The sequence below is a fragment of the Centrocercus urophasianus genome, unplaced genomic scaffold (genome assembly GCF_019232065.1).
Source record: "Centrocercus urophasianus isolate 14NV4802_14NV808 unplaced genomic scaffold, USGS_Curo_1.0 seq_10, whole genome shotgun sequence".
Taxonomy (NCBI): domain Eukaryota; kingdom Metazoa; phylum Chordata; class Aves; order Galliformes; family Phasianidae; genus Centrocercus; species Centrocercus urophasianus.
The window spans coordinates 13,367,178-13,388,635 of record NW_024884142.1 but is presented as its reverse complement, the minus strand read 5'-3'; the positions used below and the strand labels follow the sequence as shown (position 1 = coordinate 13,388,635).

Here is a 21,458-nt window from a genome sequence, read left to right as displayed (position 1 = left end):
AACAATGTACTGGAAAATGTAATCTAATTGGAACTGTTTTTGATGGGAATTGGAATGATGACCTTCTTAAGCTGTTCTTTCCCACAGTGGCTATTCTGTGCATCTATTGCCTTTTCTGGTTTGTTTTTGTTTGGACCCCACCTGGTCTGTTAGAATGGCTAGTAACAGCTTGGCTATAGGGCTTTCTTTCATCTGTCTGTGGTAGAATTTGTCTTTGTAGGTTGTGTGACTGCTGTTCCATATTGCATCTGGTTAAGGTGACAGAAGATTGCCTGAGAATCTCACCTTATTGGATTCCCATTTTGTTTGTTCTTTGATCAGTACTTTAAGTACTACTTTTCTGTAGTACTTTTCTGTAGTACTCTCTCTACAGAGTGGCACTATTTCAGAGGCTGATAAAGCATTAAGCTTATGCTGTAAAATGATATTTAATATCATTAATTTGGAAATAATTGTACTTTGGAAGCAGGTAATGAATAGCCTGTTATCTATGGTGAAAATATTGAATAAATGTAACTGGTGTAATTTCTGATGCCAAAAATGCTTCCATTTGTGTAAAGTGTGTTCTTAAAAATCGGGTTCTGCCCAGATTCCAACTGAAGTGGGAGGTGAGAAGGAGAACTTAGATGACCTTGTGATGTATAACTCCTCTGTTTCATTAACTGTAAGAAAGCAGTTCTGGGCACTAGATATAAACAGAGGCTCTTGATCCAAAATCCCAGTACAAGTACAATGCAACTTGTGGGGAGAACATAACGCAGTAGAAACACCTCCTTATTTAGGATTCTCACAGCAAAGCAACGAGGCTGTCCTTTAACAGCAAATTAACAGGGCTTATTTTCTATTGGAGGCAAGTAAATGCCATTAGCCATTCTTTTCTGGCCATGGTTTAGTTCAACTTTAATAAAAACTCTTGCATAATCATCATCTACATGTTGTGATTTTGTTTTTTATGGCATTGAACACTGAAAGTGTATGTTGAGTGATGGGCTATAAGAATTGGGGCCATGGACCGTGTAGCCTTGAAAAAAGATAGGTACGTTGATCAAAGTTTTTGGTCTTGTACTGTTTTATGTAACTTCTTTCTTGTAGCGCAGAGGTTATGGGCTACGTATGGGAAAGCTGATCATTTAAGTAGCAGTAGTTTAAGATGGGTAACGGAAACTGAGGGTATTTTTGTGCCTAGCTGTCGTCGTCTTTCTAGCTTTGGAAGTTATTGTTATGCCTACAAAAAAATACTGAAAAAATTTGGCATCAATAAGAAACTGATTATTTTCTTAGAATGAACGTGATTTAAGATCCAAGTATTTTCTAGCATTAAATAACAGTTTTTCCTGTGAATCACAACATTCAATTTAACAGCTATTTTCAAATTGGGAAGATACTATTACCAATATGCACAAGCTAACCCTTCTTCCCAGATTGTTGTTATTTATTAGCCCATAAAACTTTAAGGTTTTACTTTTGGAACTTGATCCTGTGAATATTTGCATTTATGTGCCTCTTTTGAGCTCAAGTTAAGGGTGCTTAAGTATTCAGAACACTGGGAACTGTGTTTATGACTTGTCCTCATTTAATCTTGAAAGAAACTTTAATTATGAAGTTTAGTATCAGAAATTATTGTACCATCAATTTTCATGCACAGTTCTGGAACTGAAGCTTACAATGAGACATGGCATAGTTGGAGGTGAAATGAAGATTCTGAGGGATGCTGTCCTTTGTGACTACATGTTGCTCTTTTGAACAACTTTTACATCTTCTTGTAGAAGGTGGTAGCTCTATAGTGTGGAGAAAACATGAGGATTCCTGTTCTTCTGAACTCCAAGGAGGGAGGATAGTTATTTACATCTCAAAATATTTTTAAAGGGACTTTAAAAAATAATAATAAAATGCAGAAAGCCACCAATGTCCAATATTTTTCCTTTGGATTTCTGTCCTCCTAAAGAAGATATTTTTTTCCTGATTCTGTTACAGTATTCAATGAGTAAATGAATGTAACAAAAATAGGAGTTTGTTTAGCCATAGAATTACTAATTAAGAATTCCTAAACATTTTTTCCTTTGAGGAACCAGATTCTTTTATTTCTAGAGCTATACCTCAGTTTTAGAGGATTCAAGAAAGTAAGTTTTATTCTGCTTCGATGTATTGTTAAGGAAGCTTTAGATAGACTGCTTTGTTACGTTAAACCCTTTAAAATCAAGGCATGCATGTAATTAACCTAAGCCTTTTTATGTGGCAGTATTAGAGAAAGCAAATGGAAAAATGAAAGTTCATGCGAAAAAGAGGACTTAATTTTCCTTTCCTTGACCTTGTGAATGTGTTTCTGAGTAATGTAATAAATATTTTAAAATGCTTAAAAACTTGCTTTCCCAGTCATTTGCCTGATAATTCTTTCAAGTAAAGCATTTCTCAGAATGACTTGCTGAAATATGGCCTTTATTAAATGTTGTACCTTAATGGGTTTTGTTCATTTCTGACCCTTGTTAGGGTCAGAACTAGCTACCTGCAACGAAGATTAACTTCATAGAGGATGTTTCTCTTGACTTATATGGTTCCTTGCTTTCTTTTCTTCTCTTTATGCTCTAAAATCTTAGTAGTTACTTACCATACCATTTATAGTGTATATTCAAAATCAATATACATGCTTCTGGCTAGAGTCCTGTTACCTGCCAATTTGGATTTTTAATAGCCTCTTTTGTCTTTGCTCTTTTCCTTGATCAGAATTATAGCTGCCTTTTAAAGGACTTGGGATTTACTGCTTAATGTTTAGTATCTTTATAAAAACTAAATTTAAAAAGTTGCTGAAGAATAATTCTATACATGTGAAATGCAATATATATATGTATGGAATATATATATATATATATATATATATATATATATATGTATGTATGTATTTATATATAAAGCATGCTGTTTCACTTTTTTCACTCTTTCCAAGTGAAAAATGAAGAATCTGGACAGTGTGAAATCTTTTGGGGACATCCTACCTGATGTTTGCTTCCTCCTCTTCAAGTGTTAATGAAGAAAAATGATTATTCCTAAGTTTTAATTAGGGGCAGAAGGGCACTATATCATTCCATCAGAGTAGACAAAAATGCAATTTAATCCATATGCTTGGAATAAAAATGTGAATGTGTGATGTAGAATGTAACTGTGAAATATCTCAGTACTGTTATCCTACATGTGAATTTTCTATTAAAATTCAGTACAGCTGTGTGGTGTGGGGCTTTTTGTTGTTGTCCATCTTACTTTTCCCATTGAAGTTGTTAATGCCAACCATATACTGTTTCAGAAATCATCAGTTTGGATGCTTGGACTGCTATGCCTAATCCTGTCTTCCCAGAGCCATTATGTTCTGGGAAGTCTAGGCTTGTGACAAAAGCACCTGGAAGACAAAGCTTTTTGAAAAAAGACGTGCAATAAGCACTGGCCTTTAGTTGATCAAACTGACAAAGTGCATAAACTTATGAGATCAACTCTAGCAGTACACAATGAACTAAGCAGCTTTAGAAACTGGTTCTGCAATTCAGCATCACTTCAGCTGTTAATTGTTATGTAAAGCTGTCTGTTGTGAATAAGGTGAAGAGCAGTGGAAATACAATTACTATAAAATGAAGTGTTGTCACACAGTCTTATCTCAAGGGCTTAAAATTCTTCTTGCTACCTGCTTTATTTCTATGGTGTTATACTTTGCAAATGAGACAAATGCATCTAGAAGTGAATGCTTGACAGAAGGCAATGACCTCTCTTGTCTATGGTAGAAATAGTGCTCAACCAGATTTCCAAGCTGACAGATATATGTTTGAGGGAGAATGTAGAGATATGGGGCTTGGGGGAGGAAAGAATGTAGATATGTCCCATCTATGTTCAGATTGAGTGGGCTGCCTATCTAATATTTGTAATTTTAGTTGTGATGGAAGCAGACTTGTAGTTTAAGTCTCCAGTTCCCCTAGCAATGTTTTTTTTGTGTTGTTTTTTTTTTTCCTTTGCTGCTGATTGACCAATTCCTTCTTTTTCCAGTGTTCTTGCATATGTGTGTTTACTCTTCTGCATCTTCACTCCAAACACTTTAGATGTCATAAAGAAATCTGCTGCTCCTCTGACAACTGAAAACAATTTAACGGATAGCTTATTTAATTGTATGTACTAGTGGTCTAATTGGAGTGGAAAATGCCAGCTTTAGCTATGTGTAAACATGCTCTAAACCTAAATCTAGTCAGCTACAGGGAAACTAATTATCTTCAGAAAGGAAACAGAAAATGCCTTCTGTAAGAACAACTCCATAAAATGGGCTTTTCCTCTAGAAAAGGGCTGAGAGACAATCCGGAGACAAGTTGAGCTGCTGTCTGTTGGCATTTGCACTGTCCATCCATTTGAAAATTAATTTTAATGCATTGAATCATAGAATCATAGAATCATAGAATCACCAAGGTTGGAAAAGACCTAAAAGATCACCCAGTCCAACCGTTCACCTATTCCCAATAGCTCCTACTAAACCATGTCCCTCAACACAACATCCAGTCTTTCCTTGAACACCCCTAGGGTCCTGTATTGATGACAATACAGGTTGTGTCTTGCTCCCTTATACAATGAGGGTTGTAGTGCTTAAGCTGCCACTGTCAAAATGATGGTATTGAGTCAAACTTTGTTTTCTGATTTTAGGCATTCTTGCTTCCTCTTTCCTTACTACCAACTGTAACTTCTAACCATAACTTGAAGTGAGTGGACGTGCTTACAATACAGACTTGTTACTGATTAAGTTCAGGGTAAAGAATTTTCCACAGCCTTTTTTTCTATGCTGCTTGTTATTTTTGAATGTAAAGAGAAGTGGACTCTTGCTGGCAACTGTGAAATAAGATCTGTGGGTTAGAAACATAGAATGACTTATGTTGGAAGAGACCTTAAAGGTCATTTAGTTCCAACCTCCCTGCCATGGGCAGGGTTTCCAGCCACCAGCTCAGGCTGCCTGGGGCCACATCCAGCCCTGGCCTTGAGCACCTCCACGGATGGGCATCTACAGTTTCTCTGTACAGCCTGTGCCAGTGTCTCACACCCTCTGAGTAAAGAGTTTCTTCCTGACATGTAACCTATATCTCTCCTCTTTCAGTTCAGAGCCATTTTCCCTTGTCCTATCACTCTCTGCTGGTGTAGAAAATTGGTCTGCCTCATGTTTAAAATGCTGCAGTGTGGTCTCCCTTGAGCATTCTCTTCTCCAAGCTGAACAAGTCGAGTTCTCCCAGTTTTTCTCCATAATCACAGAACCACAGAGTTGCAAGGTTGGAGAGAGACATCTCCATCTTCAATCATCTTTGTGGCCCTCCTTTGTATCCGCTCCAACAGCTCTGCATCTTTCCTGTGCTCGGAGCCCTCTGCTTGGATGAGATATTCCAGATGGAGCCTCATGAGGGTGGAATAAAGGGGTCAATCGTCTGCCTTGTTCTGCTGGCCACCTTATTTTAATACAGCCCAGGATACAGTTTGTCTTCCCTGCTGTGAAAGCATGCTGCTGTGCTGTACATGTGCTGTACATGTCCAGCTTCATTACCTTAAGGGTCATGGCTTGAACTGGCAATTAAGCACCTGTGAAGGAGCATGGCTGGCCACAGGCAAAGTGTACCTGTGCTCTCCACGTGAACAGAAGGGGTAGGCCCAGGTTGGAGCCACCCTGGGCTCATATAAGGGCCAGCCACTGGAGGGACAACATCTCTGGGACCTATGCTGTTTCCTGAGAAGGAGTGTTGCATAGCCAGAGATCCCTTCACCAGTGGGATGAGTTTAACTTCTCTTTCTGTATATGACTGGCCTGTCTATGAATACTTTACCTGGTATTGCCAAGAACCTCTAGGAAGTTATTATATTTATTCACAAGCAGAACACCAGCATTTTGTCTGTCAGTACCCTCAAGTTCTTCAGGGCTGCTCTGGAGTTCTTCTCAGGGTCTGTGCATATACCTGGGATTGCCCTGACCCAACTGCAACATTTTGCATTTGACCTTATTGAGCCTCATTCTGGTTTTCAAGATTACCCAGGTTCTTCTGCATTTCCTTCCATCTACTTTGTCAACTGTACCTCCCAGCTTGTTATCACTGGCAAACTTGTTGAGCATGCTCTCAATCCCCCTGTTTGTGGGAATGTTGAAGAGTACCAGTCCCAAGACAGATCCTTGCAGGTCGGTGACTGAATCCCACCTGGACATAGAGCTACTGGCCACAACCCTCTGGCTGCAATCATCCAACCAATTCCTTATTCACCAAGTATTCTTACCTTTAAATCCATCTCTCTCCAATTTAAAGAGAAGAATGTGGTACAGAACTATTTGAAAGCCTTGCACAAATCCAGATAGATGAGGTCATTTGTCCTTCCTTTGTCCACCAGTGCCATCCTTCCATTGTAGAAGGCCATTAGGTTGGTCGGGCAATATTGGCCCTTGGTGAAGGTGCATTGACTGTTTCCAACAATCTCATCTTGTTGTGTACCTTGTCTTCCAGGAGGATCTGCTCCACAGTCTTTCCAGGCACAGACACGATGCCCACTGGCTTATCGTTCCCAGGTCTTCCTTTCACCCCTTCAAGAAAATGGAAGCGGTATTTCCCTTTTTACAGTCACTGGAGACTTTGTCTGATAGCCATGACAAAGTGATTTGAGAACTACATCTGAAATACCTTATCAGTATGAGAGCCTGTAAGTTCAATGCCTTCTTTACGTCTGTCTTTAAAAGTCAGACCAGTTATCCTCAGGATACTCCTCTCTCTGACCTGGTAATCTCGGCTGGGGAGCACACTAACCCCCCTGTGATTCTGGAGGAAACAGTCAGAGACCTACTGCTCCAACTGGACTGCCACAAGTCGATGGGGCCAGATGAGATCCACCCGAGAGTGCTGAGGGAACTGGCGGAGGTGATAGCCGAGCCGCTTTCCATCATCTGTCAACGCTCCTTGTTGACTGGTGAGGTCCCAGAAGACTGGAGGCTTGCCAATGTGACTCCCATTTATAAGAAAGGTTGTAAGGAGGATCCGGGGAACTACAGGCCTGTTAGCCTGACCTCGGTGCCAGGGAAGGTTATGGAGCAGATCGTCTTGAGGGAGATCATGCGGCATGTGCAGGGTGAGCGGGGGATCAGGCCTAGCCAGCACGGGTTCATGAAGGGCAGGTCCTGTTTGACCAACCTGATCTCCTTCTATGATCTGGTGACCCATCTGGTGGATGAGGGAAAGGCTGTTGATGTGGTCTACCTAGACTTCAGCAAAGCCTTTGACACTGTCTCCCATAGCATTCTCCTGCAGAAGCTGGCAGCCAGAGGCTTGGATGGATACACTCTTGGCTGGGTAAGGAGCTGGTTGGAGGGCCGGGCACAGAGAGTGGTGGTAAATGGAGTCAAATCCAGCTGGCGACCGGTTGTGAGTGGTGTTCCCCAGGGATCGGTGCTGGGGCCTGTCCTCTTCAATATCTTTATTGATGACCTGGATGAGGGCATCGAGTGCACCCTCAGTAAGTTTGCAGATGACACCAAATTGGCTGGAAGTGTGGATCTGCCTGGGGGTGGCGAGGCCCTACAGAGGGATCTGGACAGGCTGGAGAGCTGGGCTGAAGCCAATGGGATGAGTTTCAACAAGGCCAAATGCCGGGTCCTGCACTTCGGCCACAACAACCCCAGGCGACGCTACAGGCTTGGGGCGGTGTGGCTGGAGGACTGCATAGAGGAAATGGACCTGGGGGTATTGATTGATGCTCGGCTGAATATGAGCCGACAGTGTGCCCAGGTGGCCAAGAAGGCCAATGGCATCCTGGCTTGCATCAGAAACGGTGTTGCAAGCAGGAGCAGAGAGGTGATTGTTCCCTTGTATTCAGCACTGGTGAGGCCGCACCTCGAGTACTGTGTCCAGTTTTGGGCCCCTCACTGCAAGAAAGATATTGAGGCCCTGGAACGTGTTCAAAGGAGGGCAACAAAGCTGGTGAGGGGTCTGGAACACAGGCCTTATGAGGAGAGGCTGAAGGAGCTGGGAATGTTCAGCCTGGAGAAGAGGAGGCTCAGGGGAGACCTCATTGCTCTCTATAACTTCCTGAAGGGAGGTTGTAGTGAGCTGGGGGTCGGCCTCTTCTCTCGTGTCATTAGTGATAGGACCAGGGGGAATGGCTTCAAGCTACGGCAGGGGAGATTCAGGCTGGACATGAGGAAGTATTACTTTTCAGAAAGGGTGGTCAGGCACTGGAATGGACTGCCCAGGGAGGTGGTGGAGTCACCGACCCTGGGGGTGTTCAAGGAAAGACTGGGTGTTGTGTTGAGGGACATGGTTTAGTAGCAGCTATTGGGAATAGGTGAACGGTTGGACTGGGTGATCTTTTAGGTCTTTTCCAACCTTGGTGATTCTATGATTCTATGATTCTATGATTCTTGTAGCTGAATTGAAAAACCTCAAATTTTGTTTACTTCTATTCTGATGGATATATATGTTTGTTTCCTGGACTAGTTTCAGATAAGTCCCAGTAATAACATAATCACTTAATCAGTGAGTGTAATTAACTAATTGCATCATAGACATGGCCTTTTAGATTTAGTGCTGTTGCATTTTTTTAATTACATTGATTGACAGGAATGACTTTGTTTTTACAAGGTGTGTTCATACAACATCTGCAGCACTAGGGAAAATAATTGAGCAAATGCTAGTTTAACACTTTGGGTAGCCTTATTCTCCTGTTTATACAACATGAATTCTTAGATATCTAACCAAAATGTTCTCTCTTGTCATGAACAAAGATGTATACAAGACAATTAAGCTTACCATATTCATTATATAGTGTTTCATTATTACCTCAGATCTTCAGATTTCAGAAAACTCTAAGCAGTACAAACTTTTTCCTAATATATATTAACTGGTGTACAGTGATCATTCTGTTGTCTCAATTCTAAAACTGCCATTTACCTGTCAGATTCTACTTTGGAAAGTATTCTTTCTCTTGCTTTCCTAGATCAAGGTTTTTCCCTACTTCATTCTCACTTTTTATTGTGCTTTGTTTTCATTGCTTTTCCCAAAAGAATATAGATTGTACAGCAGTTCCAGGAGAAAGGAAGCATTCCTATTTTTTCATCTTTTTTTTTTAATGTGACAAAGAATGTCTACTACTTACATTGTAATGAAACTGAGACTGAGTCATAATAGTAAGTCTATCTTCAATAAAATGAGCTATCATAGAGCCTTTCTTGGTGCTTTTTTTTTTTTTTTTTTTTTTTTTTTAAGAGAAAGAAAATAAGAAGAAGAAAGAAAGAAAAGCACCCATGTGGGAGGTGTTGAGACAAATAAATTTGAGCTCTCTTGTGTCTTGCTTCTTGTGAGTTTTCCTTTCCAGCTTTGGGCCATGTAAAATGGATATATCTTTATTGACCTAAACTTCTTCCTGATGATCTTAGTTTCCATCAAGGTGAAGGAAAAAACAGTGATGAGGAAATGCTTACTTTTTTCTTTTCCAGGTAGTTTTCTTCTTTTAACATGTCCTAGTCCTCTGAACATACTTGCTTCAAACTTTTTCAACCTACAGACTTCAGTAAAGTATGTGAAGTCAAAGTTTCGCCATTTGTTTTCATTGATAGCTGTTGCAGTTATTCCACTGGAGATACTATCAGGAAATAAAATAATTTAGAAATGGGTTTTAAACCAAATTTACAAATGGTGATGTCATTTATGCTAACCACAAAAAAAAAAAAAAAAAAAAAAAAGTAGTAGAAAACACTTTCTTGGTGTTTTGTTCTTTTTTTTCCTTTTATGTAGCTATATAATGACCTGCTGGGGTTAAGGGGAGCTAATGAAGTTCTTATGTCATCCTCCACCTGTGTCAGCTTCAAAAAGAAATTGGATTCGTGCTTTTAATACAAATCAGAATATAATAAGACCTAGTATTCAGTGGAAAGAAATCTTAATTATACTAAAGAAGCTGCAGTCTACAGTGAAATAAATACATAGCCCTAAAAAGTGTAAGAAATGCAAATATGTTAGTAGAAATAAGCTGCCAGCATTTAGAATGAGAGAAATTATAAGGCAAAATGGTAATATGTGAGAGCCTGCGGGCTGAATAAAGAGACGTCTTTGAGAAATAATTACAGATGATGAATTGCTGCAACAAAGACCTCTGTCCTATTCTAAAGCCCCCTGGAAGGTGTACTTCACATTTTTAGGAGTTGAAGATGTCAGTACAGAGGAAAAATAGTGTTATAGTTACAGGCTTCTCTGTTGATGGATCTGAATATGCTAGAAGTGTTAAGAAGGCCGGGAGGGGATCTTACCGATGCTTGTAACTACCTGAAAGGCAGGTGTCAAGTGGATGGGGCCAAGCTGTTTTTGGTAGTGTTCAGCAGCAGGACAAGGAGCAATGGGCACAAACAGGAGTACCACAAGCAGTTCTATCTGAGCATGAGAAAGAACAACTTCATTTTGGGGATGGCAGAACTTTACAGATAGACTCATCTTTCCAAAAAAATATTACCAGATGAAAAGGTTTGAGAGTCTGTCCCATCAAATCCATGGATGCCATTGAATAAGTATGCCTGATTTTTTTGAAAAGTGTAGTTATTACCATAGTGCACTGTGGAGGACAAATTATAATGCTGGCCAGTGGTTGCCTTCTTCCTTTTCCAGTCTGTTCAGCTTGTTCAGTCTCCACACTGGAGAGAGCTGTTGTAGGAATTGGTTTCATACCTTCCATTTATGCTAACGTAGGCAATTACTATCCCTGTAGTGAAATGCCTAGGGAAACCTTGTGCTCATCCAGTCTCCTGACAAGCCTGGTGGTCATGATATCAAAGTGCAGATTGTTATATATTAGTCCTATTTCTTCAAAGGAATTGAGGCAGGATGGAAGAGAAAACTGCTTCTGATAGTTCATCTTCTTAGTTTTGTAGTAGTGCAAACTGCTATGTGCCTAGAAGAAACAGATGTTGGTGGAGAGTTTTCATTCAAAAACAAATCTTGAAGATTAATTTTATTTATTTAAAGTATTAAATCTTAAAGATAGAAAAGTGAATGCTTAGGAAAGATTTCAGTAATGACTCAGTTTACTTTATATCACTTCCATTACTCAAGAAGAGAAAGCTGCCTCCTAGCCTTAGATTCTTCTCATTTAATGAAGACAACATGATGACATGAATTGTCAAAATGGAGGTTGGAAAGAAGTGAGTTGGGTGCTGCCAGAGGCAAAATGGTTTGCAACCTAAGGATGGGGAGCAGTCCTGTATTACGTGACTTCTACCAAAAATCTGGGAACGTAGTGGAAAACGTCATTTTTTGATCATCGGAGGATGGTGAACCTTTTCTGTTTAAAGAGAAGTGTGTAGCCTGTAACGGAAAGTAAGGTTAATCTAGAAATTAAGAAGGATTTTGCCCAAGGAGGTTGTGGAGTCTCCTTCTATGAAGATGCTGAAGACCTGTCTGGACACCTATCTGTGTGACCTATGGTAGGGTACCTGCTTTAGCAAGGGAGTTGGACTCAAAGATCTGTTGAGGTCCCTTCCAACCACTGTGATTCTGTGATGCCATCTAAACTGATATTGCCAAAAACAGCATTGCAATAAGGGAGGCATACTGTACAGCTACCCAACAGTGTTCTTCAATGGTTTACAACCTTGGGATTTTCTGAGCTGGAAGGCAACATGTTTAATTATTTTTTTTCTTTCATTGCTTTGTTTGCATCTATGTAAATTGTGATATTTCGAATAAAATAATATGCTTTGACATCTTACTTGTTAAACAAGGAAACCATTCAAAACTGCACAGCAGACATCTTCAAAACTGTAAAGCTGAAGCAAAGCGTGGAAGAATTTTTCAGTATTGCCTTCCAGTTATTGGTGCTAATAAAATATATTACAGTAGCAAATAGCATAATGAACTAATGAGATATTAAAAAACCATTCAGTTACATTTTATGTAGAAAATGGTGGAGGGTGTCTGGAAGGAATGCAACCCAAAAATTGGCTTGGGTCACTCTCCTCTTGCAGTTCACTAAAATACAGATAATAGGGGAAATGGAGTGGATGCTGGTATTCTCAGGTGAGAAGAATTATTTTAGGATTAGTTAAGTTAGAAAGATTGGGCGCTTAAGAAATATTAAGCAGGCTAAAGCAATTAGATTGTGATAGTAAATGATGTTAATTAGCTCTCCATAAAAGAGTTCCATAACTGTGAAAGCCAAGTTCCCACCTGAAGCAGAGACTTTGTACCTACCAAAATAGCACAAAGCTTCCATTAGTGTATGACAATTGTCATTTGGGTAAAATGGTAAGTGAACATCTATACTTTACAAGGCTGCTTATTATCATCATCACTTTTCTCTCCCTGGGATAACATCTAGTATGGAGAGAGGGAATCCTGCTGAAGGCCTAGGTCAAGCTGCAGGAATTATGCACTGCTCTGCAGAAAAGAACTGTACTTTCTGCTTTTATTGACAACTTGAAGTAAAAGGTTCTGCCTTTGCAGACAGCACGGTAATGTTTTTGACGTAAGACTGAAAAACAATCCTGTGACAGGCAGCCACATGAACAGCAACTGGTATGCAATATTTTGTGTCCCTGAGATTGTTCTAACTAAAAGAGCTAAAAACTTGTCATGGTTTTATGATTTTTGCTATCGACATTCCATATTGTAACATCATGCAAAGCTCAGGGAATTAAAGAGTTAATGTTCCGGTTCCATGGGCTGATGACTTTCCTGGATGCCTGGTTCTCAGAAGAGAAGAAGTGCGTACCCCAGAGGACTTTGTGTTTGGAGGGGAAGATAAGATCCGCAAGTCACAGGACTCTTTCGCTGCCTGGCAGTGTGTGGGTGTGCTCCCCAGCCACTTTGCCTTCAATTCAGAGTAAGGCTCTGCAAACGCTTTAAAGGAAACAGGGGACCTTCAAGCCTTATGTTTGTCAAGATTGTATGTACTGTGATGGTGTAAAATGGTAAATGCTAATCTGAAGATGACTGACTTCTGTAGAAAGCATAACATTGGACTAATCAGACCTTGGATTTGATCCAGCATCCATCCCTGTCTTCTTGTGGTTTTCCGTAAGGATCTATTATGAAAATAAACTCTCCTCTCCACATGGAGAAGTGATAGTTGGGAGCTTTCAAGGAGTTATTTTCTGTTGTCAAGTGCAGCTAACATGCCTCTTGACTACTGTTTGGAAAGATGGTGAGAGGTTTTAGCAGACCACTGATCATCCATCCTCTGTTTGTTCTACTAGTTTCACTGTGTGGAAACAAAGTACTTCATTTTGAGGCTTTCTCAGTTCCAGCAAAGTGCTCTACTAGAGAGTTTAAGATTGTTTAAGATGCAAGTTTTTGGTAGCAGAGCATCTGCAGGGATCACCTCTGTGAGAAGTGGCTGCCCCATTCTGGGAACAACCAGCTCTAGTTGGTTCCAAAATAGTCCCATAGCAAGACAGTTTGTTTCCAAATACCTGAACCTGTAAATAATGTTTAAATGAACTGGTGAGAAATTAATTTATCTTAGCCAAGTCTGGTTTGCCCACAGCAGTAATTGATAAGTGATGTCCTTGTTTTAATCTGGACCTGGGAACTTTCTCACTCCTGCTCTTTCTGTTCCCTCACTCCACCCTGCTCTCCTGCTGGGAGAGGAGCAAGTAGCTGGTTGGGAGTTTGGTTGCTCCCTGGGGCCGGCACACCACAAATACCAGAAGCTTTAACACTACCTAGAGTTTAATTTTACTTGCTAGCAAGTATAGGGCCATGAGTGAGTGAACCCATGCTAGCCACATCTGCATTGTTAGTGTTGCTAAGCATGCTTTCTGTCCAGGCAATGATATGGAAACTGCGTTTGGAGCTGCAGGTGGGGAAAACTTTTATGATTCTGAAATTAGCCTGAAACAACACATACTGTCTTTACCTGAAATGATAACAGAACAAGCAGTTGGAAATTTCACTTGGCTAAGGTAGAATGGAAGCTTTACCCTCAGCTCCTTAAGAGGTCCTATACTTGCTTGTCATAGAGTAGGCAGTGATAACATAGTGAGCCACGCTGCTGGTGTGCTTGTGGATGTAACTTTGGTAAGTGTGTTTAGATACACTTCCCTACTCTGTGCAAAATGTTGGTTTATATGCAGTGGAGCTTTGTGTGGGGAATGTGGTACAAAACAATATGCATAGAAGTTGATTATTTGTTCTGTATTCTTGGTTTACCTTCAAGAACAGTATTTTTTCATTTTGTTTTGTAAGCATTCTTTCAACATATTTTTTTCTGATCAAAATAAAACATCATGAACTGTTGACCATTTTCCTGTGGGCAACCTGTAGGTGAGCATCTATCTATTTAATGTATGCAGATACAGTAAGACATTTGAGGTTGTTTTTTTTTTTTTTTTTTTGTGACACAGTAGGTAAGGAAAAGACATCCACTCCACCTCTTGGATGACTGCATTTGTTCAATTTCATATGATGTGTTAACGCTATAAAAAAGTGAATCACTCTACATTGTGTGTGTTGATTTTTTTTAATGATTCTGCAACAAATCACTTAAAGATTGATTGTAACCAGTTTGGCCATTTTGGTCTTGGGTCTTTATTCAGTGGTTTGGTGAATTCATGGCATAACCGTTAGAAAGGAGGGAATTCTAGAGTACTTCAGTATTTGATTACTTTCATTGGTGAAAGAAAAGAAAAAAAAGTTGGAACAGTGCCGTGTTTTTTTGCTTTACAACAACGTTTAGGATTTTATAATCCATCCTTAGCCCAGGGAGATTTGCCACAGTATGGAAAAATTCAAACTTAATGTCTTGAGAATGGGAGATAGTTGGATGCTGATGTTATTCAGTTGAGCATGTACAGTTTTTATGATCCAGTAGCAGTTTGACTTTGCATACTGGATTGACAAATACTAATGCTTTCTTCATAGCTAGTAAACTAATTCAAGATGTACATAGGGTAAATAAAAGTCATTTAGGGACTCCCACTTAAACAGATCAACTTAAATTTGAGTCCTCTCTCTTTTACATAATAAAAATTGCTATTGTTCTTCATAACATTAGATGTTACAGATTTTCTCCTAAATCATGTTGCGTTAAACTATTTTGTCTTAGGAAGTTAGTATGTCCCTGTAAAGTCAGTTCTTGTGTGATTAAAAAGTTTAAATTAGTCTTCTGCAAATTGAGTTTAATGGTCTTTATGGTTGTCTTTGTTCTTATAGAACTTGAACCTAAGATGAAAAAGGTGAAACACGGGGGAAAAATGTTGAAATTATTCAGAAGAGGATAATAAAAGATATATGTATGCATACTTGTAATTTAAAATTGTCACCAATCAGCACTTCATCTTTCATCAACATGGGAAGGTAGGGAAAGAAATCAATGCAGGTGCTACCTGTTCTGTCATTTCACATCAGCTTAGCAAAGGGGACTTATTAGAGAATTACTCAAAATTAGTTTTAGTGGGTCTTTTTCCAAATCACATAATTGCTCTTCATCATACTGTATTAACTATTTAATGTCCTTTATTGTTCTGTATGATGAGCATCATCAACATCTGTTTGAAATTTTCTTTCTTGTTCAAGAAAAACAGTCATTTTCTAACGTATTCTCAAAATAAAAGGGTTGCATCCTGATGATAAAAACAGCTGTAGTGGAGCTTTTCAAAAGTGTTCTGAATGTAATCAGCATAGAAATCTGAGATAATCAGTCAAGCCAAAATTTTTTACAATGTTTTATCCGAGAAATTTCAACATGTATGATTAAGTTACATATGTGGATAGAGAAAGGACTAGGGGAAACAAAGCTATTTAATTACGGAAAGATTGATTCCTAACAAGAATTATTTCTGCCAGACAACAACTGCATTTTGAATATTGAGGTAGTAGTCTAACTATTGCTACAGCTTGGTGATGGCTTGAATCATCTCAGGTCTTCTGGCAAATTTGTGAAATGAGGAGGCTGAGCATGTGTGCCTGAATGAAGTTTTTTCCAAATAATGCTACAAGTTTCATCTATATGCTTTAAAAGAGCAAATTTCCAAATTACCTTCAAGGAGGGAAGCTTTGTGTTGTGTCAGTGCTGGCCAATGTAGAAAGAACATGCCAAACCATCTAAAATTATCTAAAATAAACACCAGGAGAGAGCCTGATCATCTCGTCCTTCTAGAAGATACTTTGTCTCCATGTGGTTGATCTTTCCTGTTGTCACTACTAATTAGAAACCAACAAACAAAAAAGTGGTATTTGGACTAATTTCATGTAACTGTAACACATATTTCATATGTTTCATTCATACAAAGATGTATACTATCACTCTTGCACATACTTCTGAGTAACTTTTTAAAGGTGAAAGAGGTCCTACGAAAACAATTTACTGCTATCATCACAAATAATGTTTCCCATGCAATGAAGAAGTTGGAAGGCTCCTGCTTGACACATTTCCCCCAGATTTCAATGGAAAAGAGGTGGGGAGATGAACTCTATTGGGTGTGAACTGCACACTTACTCCTGTGTGGTTTTCAAGCCCACTTTACCTTCCTGCGTTTGTAACAGCAGCTAGACTACATCTAAAAGGTCTGTAGGTGGACAAACTGAAGTTCTGTCATTCTTTTTCTATTACTTGTGTCACTTTGTAATCCCTACATCTTCTACAGAACAGTCCCTCCCCTACACACACACACACACACACACACGCACAAAAAGTGTCTGCGCGTGTTGATGAGGGAAAAATAGATTGTAAAATAGCACTGCAAGTGGAAGCTGCTGCTAAGTTAGGGCAGAATTGTTCACTGACATTTCTAATGGAAAGAACTAACCCCTAGATTATTTATTTATGTGCAGCTGCTACAGAATCATTGCACTTTTGTCAATCATTGAATTATTTGATTGTGCCACATCTGCCTTTCTCTTACTTTATTTTCATCCTTAAGGGACCATTTGTTATCATTGCTGTAATTGTGAAAATGTTTGAGAAAATCTTTACTGAGATCAATAGCCAGACACCTTGTTTTTCTGTTTTGTAGGTAGTGGCACCACATTCTTGCCTCCAAGGAGAGTGTACACTGTGAGTCCTCCTCCTGAGGGCTACGTTGCAGCTATTCCAGATACTGGTAACACTACAGTTTCTGAAAACTCCGAGGGTAGTGCTGACTCTACAGGTAAGTTTGTCTGCTTGTTGCTGTGATTAATTTTTCTGAGGGAAACATTCTTGCAAGCCTTACCAAGTAGATTTAAATTGCAACAATTAAGTATTTAAAGTGTTGCTGCCAGTGGGTGTCACTGTTTTGCAGTATAAGCAAAATGAGATGGGTTCATTCTTCTAGATTCATTTCCTTTGTTAGCTTGCAGACCATATTCAGCATTTGGTTATAGCCTTACAGTGCTGTAGACCTTATTGAAATTGGGAAGTCTTCAGCACCTCCCATTTGAGTACCACATGTATATTATGTCCACTTACATCATGTTGTTCTTAGATGTAACGTTAGATACAGCTCTACTGGTAAGTCTTACTGCTGAAATTGTGTGGAGTTGGGCAGAGGTTTAACATTCTTTCAGAGTGACCTCTCTCAATTACAGCAGAAATTCACCTGATTGATTGTGATGGAAATAGATACCGTTCCATAGATTTTGAGAGGCTTTCTGATGAGAAACTGTGACCAGGTCACTTTAGAATTGTCTGCTACAAGAGAAGCAGGGCATGATCTCTAGAGTGGTTTCTGAGTGAGCTTTGTTAAGAAACATGGCAATCCCAGTGAAGTTGCTAGAATTAAATTGATATCATCTGTCTTAGAAGTAAGTGCTAATCTTAGATAAAACAAATCAATTTAGGTTTTTTTTTTTTTTTTTCAATTACTGTGTTCCTATGGATATGTTTTTTCTAAATTGTCTATTGCTGTCATTTGCTACTATATTATTAACAGCAATCTACAGCAAAGGAAATATCCAGGTGAGCCTCCTGAAATGAAACATTTAATAAGTGGTATTTATTAAACTACTGTTTGTTTCAGCCTAGCAACTCTCTAAATTTAAGGAAAACCTGTGATTCAACTTAGAAATATAGAAAGACAACAGTGCCTTGCCTTTTGAAAACAGTACCTAAAGGGGTGAATTTTCAGCTTGAAATGCGGGTCTGTACCCTATTCTGAGCTCTATTCATGACATAACCTGTGGTTAGTGTCCTGGTTCTAACACGTAGGTATGCATCTCACCTTTGGTGGGGAAACATTCCATGAAGAAGCTATGATACATACCTGAATCAGAATATGAGTAGAATTACCAAAATACTGTGGTGGCATTTCAGTAATGTACTTTCTCACTGTGAAATTAAGAGATCTTTTTATTGGAGTGGGGAAGAAATGCCTTTATCAAAGTAAAATAGTAGTACGTCTTGTTGCTATTGAAATTAAGAGATTCGAATGCCCAACTGTATCTTCTGCATTTCCATTTGTTAGATAGGATTCACATTCAATCCCGAGTCTGTTCCTAAACTAACTGACTCACATTTGAATTACATTGTTCTCTTTGAACAGCATTTTGGGTTTCTGTCCTATAGCATTTCAGATTTAAACTGCGGTTTATTCTCATATAGAAGCAGTTTCTCTTCTCTGTACTTCATTATGTTTTCTTACTCTTGGATGTGGTCTTCTTTCAGTCATCAGAAGGACATTCCCCTTCTTTATTTTGCAGATGATAAGTTAAGTCTCACAGTACCTTGCAGGTAAATAGCCCTCTCACATTAACTTTTAGGCTACTTCTAAATAAAAGCTGATAGCAGAGCTCTCTCAGTGCACTGGCTGCTGTGCATCCTTACTGAGGTGTTGGTACAGAACTTTGTGGTAGAGTTACTCAGCTACAATTCAAAATCTACAAATAGATGAATACATGGTGGTGCATATTATACACTGATATACTGCATAGCAGTAGAACAGACTAGAATTTAGGATTGCATAAATCGTGCCTTCTGAGGGTCGCGTAAGTATTCATCTAAGTTTTACAATGGGTAGATTATTGAGCAATGATGTCACTTATTTTACATTTCATCTTTTTTTTCCCTCTCTTACTTCAGGGGAAAAAAAAAAAAAAAAAAAAAAACAAGAACAAAACTTTCCAACTATGATAGCAGAGAGTAGTGTTCTGGTGTTGCTTAGTGACAGTATCAACTGTTTGATGGTGACTCTTACATCTGATCCCAGTCTCAGTGCTCAGTACGAGTAGATTTTCAGCTTTAGCCACTGTGTTACAGTTAGCAAATACATCTGGACTTTTGAGAGGCTTTTATTTTTTGACTGGTTTGCTATTTGACTATACATGTTATCACAGAATTAAAAAAAAATACATTTGAAGTAATGTGTGGGGCCATTTGCTCTTCGCAAGATAAGATCGGCTCTATTCTTGCCAAGCAAGGAAATCTCCATGTAGAGAAATTTTCTTACCACCCTTTTTACATTTGCATTTGTTTCACTGTCCTTTTATGTATGCTAGATCTTGCTGCAGCTGAAGGCTCTTGTTGGTTCCATCTAAAGATGACTTTAGGCATCAATGCTAATTTTGCAAGGCTGTGGGGGGCGTGGTTAATTTTACATTAATCTAAGCATATGTACAAAATTGGGGTGAAGACTGTAATTTCAGGCAGTGCTCATAAAGCATGAAAAGAACAATTTCAGCAGTCACACCGTGGATTATTTCATTTTCTGATTTGAGTGTAAAACATAACAGACAAAAAATACGTTAAAATGTGATGAGACATGCATAGGAAAGCAAAGAAAAAAAAAAAAAAAAAAAAAAAAAAAAAAGTATGTTGTTTAACCTCTTCTGTATGCCTGTAGGGATGAAAGCTCAGAGATCTTGCCACTTAAGCACTTATGGCTTTAAGTTGCACCAGTGTAAGTTTAGGTTGGATATCAGGAAACACTTCTTTACAGAAAGGGTTGTTAAGCACTGGAATAGGCTCCACAGGGAGGTGGTTGAGTCACCATCCCTGGATGTGTTTAAAAACCATTTGGATGTGGTGCTCAGGGACATGATTTAGCAGAGGGTTGTTAATTAGGGTAGTATGGTTAGGTTGTGGTTGGACTTGATGATCTTTAAGGTCTTTTCCAACCTGAGTGATTCTATGATTTTGTGATTCTATGATTCTAAGCAATGTTGCCTTTCTCAAAGATGTTGTGTTATCATTAAGCGTGCCATTTAATTCCTGAATTTTCTGTGAAATAATTTTAGAGAAGTAAAACAAAGAAATAATCAGACATGCATTTATTGAGACTAGAAATGTAGTTGAGCAAATGTCTAGGGATGAACTCTGAGGTCAAAATCTGTGTGGCTTTCAAATATACAACAAAACCCCTCAGATAGCTAAGTGGATTAGTTAAAATCTGACAATGATAAATGGCAAGAGTACATCTTCAGTTTATGTTCATTCAACTAGATAAGGTTAAACCTCTGAGAGGATGTGCTTTTTTTTTTTTTTTAATTTAATTTGTTCAAGTCCACATCCATTTACTACAGATTTCGTGCTGCATCTAGCACCCTGATAGCCATTTTTAGCATTCACACCCAGACGAAAGGGAAATAAATTCTGCTGAAATTCTAATAAACAGAAAATGACTTTGTTGTTTATTGAGCCTATCTCATTAAAATAATCCAACTGTATTTTGAGATTAAAATTCTTCAGTTGCAGATTTTAGTGGACAAGGCAGAGTGGGCACAAAATAGAACACGCGGGTATGTCTAAACACAAGGAAGCATTTAAGTACAGTGTGAGTGATGGAACCCCGGCACAGGCTGCCCAAAGGTAGGGTAGTTTGGAGGTTTCCAGAAGCTGCCTGGATGTGGCCTTGGGCACCCATGTCTGGGTGTCCCTGCTGGAGCAGGGGTTGGACCAGATGGACCCAGAGGTCCCAACCTCTGCCATTCTGTCATTCTGTGAACTTAACTACGTATCAGCACAGATTTCTTACATAACTTTTCCCATAAATGAGGAAAACCGAATATGTGTCTATCTAAATTAGTATAATAAGATTATCAGGAGGAGTAGATGCATCATGGCGGATACTTGACTGCATTGCATTCATCTGTGAAGAAAGGAAATATTCAGTCACTAGAATATGAATTTATATATTACCCTTTTTAAAAAGTTATTTGAAAGTCGAAGTTAATTACAGTCGTACATAAACTTCTTGTTAGCAAATACAAACATATCAAACATATTTGATTCTTCTTTTTATCTAAACTTGTAGCTTATGGTTGGTCTTGTCATAATTAAATGAACCTTGTTAAGAAGTACTGAAAAAGTAGATCTACAGGATTTCAGTGTGACATTTTCTCCATCTATGTCTGTAAGCTGCTTTTAACATTTCAAATACTTTTCCAAATATTTTTCCCTCTTGTGTCAAGTAGGTGAATTGCATAAGGGTAAGGGTATGGTTAACTTGTGGTATATGCATAAATGACTTAGTGGAGTTAAATAAAGTTGCTCTTTTGGGTTTGTTTATGTAAGCAGGTGGTAAT

The 21,458-nt window shown here is 38.8% G+C and overlaps 1 protein-coding gene across 7 annotated transcripts in view; it reads left to right on the top strand.

Moving 5' to 3' along the window:
* ERICH1 (glutamate rich 1) overlaps positions 1-21,458 on the top strand; it is a 97,221-nt gene that overhangs the window by 18,277 nt on the left and 57,486 nt on the right. For all 7 annotated transcript variants that reach the window (XR_006168212.1, XR_006168215.1, XR_006168211.1 and 4 more), the window contains exon 3: positions 16,976-17,110. Coding sequence is in view for 2 of the 7 variants with exons in the window: in XM_042815025.1 (XP_042670959.1) it covers positions 16,976-17,110 (135 nt within the window). In the remaining 5 variants the exon portion in view is untranslated. The remainder of the gene's footprint in view (positions 1-16,975; positions 17,111-21,458) is intronic.